The 7018-nt window shown below is 45.4% G+C and overlaps 1 protein-coding gene across 1 annotated transcript; it reads right to left on the minus strand.

Annotated features, from left to right (window-relative positions):
• Positions 1-2601: 2601 nt before the first annotated feature.
• gng12b (guanine nucleotide binding protein (G protein), gamma 12b) lies at positions 2602-3538 on the minus strand (the record flags this gene model as incomplete). Its single annotated transcript, XM_084472855.1, has 2 exons — positions 2602-2727; positions 3443-3538. 2 exons carry the CDS (start codon positions 3536-3538, stop codon positions 2602-2604), a joined length of 222 nt encoding a protein of 73 aa, XP_084328981.1.
• Between the last annotated feature and the right edge of the window lie 3480 nt (positions 3539-7018).

A 7018-nucleotide genomic window follows, 5' to 3' on the forward strand; every position in this document is an offset into this window, starting at 1 on the left:
ATAAACACTGACAAACTGACTGGACGAGTTTCATAATCTGTGTTCAGGACTGTTTGCCAACCTCTGTTCTATAGAGAGCAGCATGGAATCTATAGAAAGCAGGATTTAATCTCTAGAAAGCTGGGCTGATATGTCTTTGTTGAGCACGGTGCTGTGCAAAGTAAGCTGAGCTACTGGAAGCAGAGCAGTGAAAAACAGTTCCATGTTATTTCAAGGCAATAACCGCTCGATAAATTCCCCTGGATTCAGTGTGAGGCCACCCATGTTGAGAACACCCCTGCTTCAGATATTCCGGATAAACGTGTCTTCCATAATTTACTATAAGCACATTTTCTAGAGACTTTCTAGAGACGTAGGGGGCATCTTGATCTCTGATGCCTACAGCCAGACCGCTGGCCTTGGGATTCAAACCTTCTTCAGCTGGTGGTCTCTTTATTTGTGTTGTAATGTTGCTGCTACACTGTAATTTCCCAGCTTTGGATCAATAAAGTAAATCTATCTATCTAAACACCCTAACCACGACACTATCATGTGCACCCAAAAAACATATGCAAACATACATGCATACATCTCCAACACAGCCCTTTGTAGTTGCAACACATTGGTCAACAGAAGCTGTCCTCTGAAGATATTAAGCTTCTTCTTGTTGCTCCTCTAAGACAACAGGGTAACATGATCCCCCACAACAACACCTCCAGCCAACTGTCGTGGTTTGACGGCAGAGAGGATTATGTTAATGTGGGCCAACAACAGAGACCTGACCTGCTTCTGGGGTGTAACCTCACACCTGGGTGATGGGAGAGAGGAGGGCTCCCAGACGCTGGGTTGCATAACAGCCCTGGCTCTGCCCAGGGGGGGGGGGGGTCATGTCACATAACATGTTATTATGGAGAGGAACATGTGCACAGCCAACCCCTCGACCGGGAATACACTGGGGAGAGAGCTGCGTGCACGCTTGCCCGGTGTGTGTGTGTGTGTGTGTGTGTGTGTGTGTGTGTGTGTGTGTGTGTGATTGACTGTTTGTGTGTGTGTGGGTGTGATTGACTGTTTGTGTATGTGTGGGTGTGATTGACTGTTTGTGTATGTGTGTGTGTGTGTGTGTGTGTGTGTGTGTGTGTGTGTGTGTGTGCAAGGTTGGGTGTTTGCATGTGTGTGTGTGTGCCTGTGTGCTTGTGAGTGATTGATTGTGTGCCCGGTAAGGCATGGGGTTGTTTGGTGAAATTCTTGTTAAATGTTAATATGTCATAAAGATCAAAAAACAAATGCCTTACGTGCAAGTGAAAGATTATTCCTCCTTTGTACACCTCACCTTCATGACACCTTCATCCAAAACCTCAATTTAACTTCTAAGCCAAGCCCTGAGAACAATCAAAGCATGGGATAAATATTGTATTATAAGTATACATAAAGGCGAGGCATGGACAGGAAAGCAACAAAGGAAATATGAGCGTGGAACAGCTGCAGGTAAACAGACGCATGAGTAAATGGTGCGTTCACGTTGACACACTTCTACGTTAGATTCGCTTGCGTTCTTTCAGTGATCCAAGTAAACTGCAGGGTGCAGGGTTATCTTAATGATAATGGACTTCCACCGAATACGTACTTGAACCAGTTGATGAAGTTACCCCTCAGGGTTTTTCTCTTTGTTGTTCCAAAGATCATTGGCTATATTTGGAAGGTCATTTTTGTATGAATAAATACGGCTGGTTCAATGAATACATGGACTAGTGTCGTACATCGTTTGTAGATACTTTTATTTCAATTGATTAACACATTCATCAGGTTGTTTTATTTTTTATATTCTCTCACGTATGGATAAATTCTGTCATAATTGTTGACAAAGGTCTCAGAGACACGCACACGCACACACTCACACACACTCACACACATACACAATTCAGACAAATCAATGATACTGTGATCAATGATAATGTGAGTGCATGTAAATACACATATTCATTCAATGTGTGTCCTGCCATTACTGCATCTACACGCTTAGTTATGTGTAATGAACCATGAGGCGAATGTCAATAGGGTTAAGGTTAGGGTTTGGGTTACCCTGATACATGCATTAATACATCTCAGCTCTCTGGTGGATTGTTGTGGGGGGAAAAAAATATTTTGGAAAGGAAAATCAACATGGCAACGGTAAACACAGAATGTTTTGGTACAAGCTGGTCAACAGTCATGTTGATGTAAGGTCTAACAGCTTTTAAGACTCACTAACTGATAATAACATGATAACAAATATGGAAAACGACGTACGTTGAGATATTTGAATCAACAGCGTGTTTGAATACATTTAAGGTGTACATCATTTAAAGGGGCGAATCTACGCTTATACATTTTCCACTAACATCTATAGGCTACCTTCGATTTTAGATAAGAGGTCAGGCCAGAAGAGTGAGGAGTGTACAGTGAAAAACCGTCATCGTCAGTCGGTTCTCAGGCATATGAAGAACAGAAAGGCAGACGGACCAGCTCAGTCCTCAATTTCCACTTTGCTTTGATATTCAACATTAATAAAAACGACATGAAGATTTCTGAAGCTTTGAATAACATTTCATTATGGCCTACTGGTGAAACCCTCCAGAGTTTCTGCTACAAAATGGCACAGGGCTTCTTCTCCTTGAAGGGGTTTTCAGAGGCAGGGATGCCATTGAGCAGGGGGTCGTACTTGGCCTGCTCCCGGCAGAAGTGCATGAGGTCTGACGACGCCTTGGACACCTGGGCAGGGAGGGGGGGGGATAGGTTAAACAGATATGTTCATATAGCCATAAGTCACAGAGCACTGTAAAGACATACAACTCTAGACTCATAATACATAATTGCCTATCAAGGGGTAGCGTAGTGTTTAGGGCGTTTGACTCCCAGCCAAAAGGTTCTGGAATGGAATCCCAATGTCAGCAATGCCACCTGTAGGCATTCTTGGGCAAGATGCACTAACACCTGCAACACCCTGCCTGCCCACGGTATTCACTGCAAGTCCCGCCCTTAGACAGAAGCATCATCCCAGTGACTAAATAGTAGAAGATTTACAGAAATTGATATTCGAAAGTGAAATCAAGAGTGAAACACCTTGGGTGTACAAAAGGCTCAGAGCAAAGTGCAACAAGGATTGTAAGTGCAGATAGTTTCTAGGGGATACTTCATGTGCATATTAGAGATCAACAGGAAGCTGTCTTTAATGGCCATGCTTGGACTCCGGGCCTCCTCAACCAGGAAACCAATAAAATAAAAACACACAAGAGATAAAAGAAAGAAATCACGACATAAACAAATAAAATAAGCATACATTTTATTTGTTTGGTGCCAGGACACTCAAAGTCGCCTTACAGTGCAGTAAAAAATAAAATAAAACCTGTGACTGTAATAAAGACTGATGATAAAAAAATGAAATAAATACAAATAAAAGGCTTGTTGCGTGTACACCCCTGTGTACCTTGATCCTCTCCATGCAGGCCTCCTGCCTGAGCTGCTGGACGCTGCGGCGGGCCTGGGCCAGACTGCTGGAGCTCTGCACCTTAACGTTGGGCATGGTCCCTCCGCGACGGACACTGCCTTCAGCCCTGCTGGGCGGGGGATATGGATGAGTCGACCAGTACTGAGACTTTGTCCACAGTTGGGGTCAATTTGACATTTCTTCTATTCACGCTCATATGGCATTTCAATCATCAAACATGGCTATTGAGGAATTTGAAAAATGTATATTTCTGAAAGCGATTTTGTTTCATTGTGATGTGATCATGGCAACTGCATCTGGCATGCGCATGCAGGATGAGAGAAATAATTCATTTCCGTAGTTTCGGTTTGGATGGCCTGACAATGATTAGGAAAACCTTAGTGAAAATGCTAAGGTAGACAGAAAACCTTTCTCAAGAAAATACAAAAATAATTGAGCTCTGGCTTATTGTGGATGTGATTGTATTTATACATACACTACTCACTCACCACTCACTACTTCCCATTTAATGGGAAAATGACGACCATAATAGCGATGTCCCAATCATTCACCAAACTCCTGTTTCATAAGTCAGTCTGGTAACTTTAGAGAGCTGTGTTGAAAAACTAGGTTAGAGACGGGTATTAGTCTTGGTATTAGGTTAGAAATGGTTAAGTTTATCAGTCAGAGTTGGCTAAGTTAGGTATTAGGTTAGAGATGGTTAATTTAGATTTAAGGTTAGAGATGGCTGAATCTTGATATTGCGGATGGTTCCGTTTAGGTATGAGTCAGAGATGATTAAGTTAGGTATTAGGTGAGATATGGTTAATGGGGCATTCTCTAAGTTTCAGTTTTGTTCTCTTTGGCGGCACCTACTTTGAAAGAAAAGAGTACACCGCTACACACAGGTAGTAGAACAGCGAGACTTGTTGCGGTAGCTCCGCTATGCCCTCTCTGGCCTCACTAACTCAGATGCTTGTGACTTCGATGCATGGCGGGAATGTTGCCGCCGACACCCAGTTCATAACATACCAAATACTGCTCAAGACCTAGCATCAGTGGGCCATAGGTCAATCATTGTGTTATCTCTTTTGGCAATAGATGGTGGCCTGACTGACATTTAAAATTTAGAGACCTTCAAGATTGCCACTTTTTGATAAACGTTGGTTTGGTTAGGTTAGGTTAATATCAAGCTAAGAATCTAGAACGTAGAGTAATGCTTTACGAGAAAGCACCAGCGGAAGAGTCCATCTGGATTCAAATGTGGGCCAAGAATAGAAGAAAAACATGGTCAGCATTTAGCCTTTGTTCAAAATACAAGCATTGAGGAGCAAAGGAAGTTGGAAAGAATCACACAAATACCAAAGAGGCCTTTTGCTTCTCTATGCTTTTCTGCGCAGACTAGCGCGTAGTGACTCATGTCTACCGCTCGCCAGCTGTTGGGTAACCGTGGAGACTTCGAAAAACCCCTTGAAGATAGATGAAGGAGCGGCAAAGAAGAGCAGAGGAGAGGAGAGTAGATCAGAGAGGAGGAGTAAAGAGGAAGAGCGGAGAGTAGATAGAATGAGGGGGGAAAGAGAGGAGAGTAGAGTACAGAGGAGAAGTGAAGAGGAAGAGAGGAGAGTAGAATAGTGAGCCGGAGAGGAGGAGGAGATAGAAGGAGATAGGAGAAGAGGGACAGAGGAGAGGGATAGAGAGGAGTAGAAATAAAGAGGAAGAGAGGAGAGTAGAGTAGAGAGGAGAAGTAACAAAAGGAGAGGAGAGTAGAGAGGAGGAGAAGTAAAGAGAGGAGAGTAGAGAGGAGGAGAAGAGGCATAAAGCCTGGACCTAGTCTGTACCCCCCCCCCCCCCCCCCCCACCCCCTCCTCTTCCTCCGCAGGAAGCATGGATCACCAGACATGCTCTGAAGTATAAATGATTAAATATGGTGCGGCCGAGTTAAAAATAGCGAGGGAGAGAGCTGCGGACGTCTGTTCAAACACAAAGAGGGCTAAAAATAGAACGGGCCGAATGCAGTAGAACAGCGATTGTTTTGTACAGACCAACATTATCACCAGGACAATAGATACTGAATGAGGCAGAAAACATAAACATGTTGTGAACATCCATTACATCAGTTAGCATTAGTCATAGTTAGTATTAGTCATAGTGATTCTTAGGAATAGTTGTTTGTTGTTGTTGTTAAGGAAATACTGTCCAAACCCTCCAACACAACACAAACCCTGGTGTCCACACTGGGGACTCTGAACCACCACCAAGCTGCAGAGCCCATTGTTCCCATCATCTGCCTCAGTGCGTTGCTGCTGACCAACAGCTCCTCTCTCTCCACAGCTGTGACCCGGAGAGCAGCCGGCGGCCCGCTCACCGGTCACACTAGTGTGGTGTGCTTCGAGAGGACGTTACACGCTCAGACCACACCAGACGCAGAGAGAGACACCCGGACCTTCCCCCCGCCGCGTCAGCGGAGACGTGGCCCCTGCCCTTAGCGTGACGTCAGGTGGGGGGGGGGGGGGGTCCCCCTGTGACGCCGGCAGGGACCGCTTTGGTGGGCTCGTGAGTGACTACTTTTGGGTGCAGCCGGCTGGAAGAGGGAGAAGGACGACTTGCCCTTTTCCCTCGCCTGCTCTGTGCGCCTCGCGGTGACATCACAGCCGAAACAAGAGCTGAGTGTACAGAGGACCACACACGCATGCATGCACACACACACACACACACACACACTCATGCACTCACGCAAGCACACGGCCCGGCAGGCACGCACGCACACACACACTCACACACGGCACACTCTCTTGTTTTCTCTCACAGACACTGTCTCGTTTTTTTCTCACACACATTCTCTCTCTTTCTCTCTAGCTCTCACTCACTCGTACACACAGACAGACACACACACACACCCACACACACACAAACACTCTCTCGTTTTCTCTCACACACATTCTCTCTCTACGTCGTCTCTCTAACTCTCACTCACACACACACACACACACACACACACACACACAGACACACAAGCACACACACACACACAAATGCACAGAGAAAAGCAATGCAAAGGTGTCCTTGACAGGAGGGCACCTGCATGCATTCCGCTGTGCATTTGTGTGCCCTTGACAGCAGAGTGTGGTTGTGGTCGTTTGTGTACCCAGTGAAAAGGTTACTGAGCTGAGTCAGAATAACCGTCACGGCCCAACACTGCAGAGCTCCTCTCCCACCCTCACCGCTGGGAGAGAGCAGCTGTTTGTAGCGACTGATTTAGATTCAGACTGGTCGGCTCTGCTAACGCTATGAGTAATGACGGGGTAGTGTTCAGTTGGTCCACACCCCTGCTTTCACAATATGGAAATATGGAGGTTTCTTTTGCTGTGATAGCCCAGAAGAACCACCCATGCATCATCGTGACGTGTACAGACAGGATAACATTTATGAAAGCACAACAATACTAATAAAAATGGGCCTGGATTTGTGTTCATGTTGCTTGAAGGTTCATTAGCTTGATTCGACTGCAGAATCCCCCTCACAAATGCACTGGTTGTCACTGGGAGGGGGGTAGGTATGTTGGCTACGGTAACAATG

This window comes from Micromesistius poutassou, assembly GCF_964030765.1.
Source record: "Micromesistius poutassou genome assembly, chromosome: 9".
Taxonomy (NCBI): Eukaryota; Metazoa; Chordata; class Actinopteri; order Gadiformes; family Gadidae; genus Micromesistius; species Micromesistius poutassou.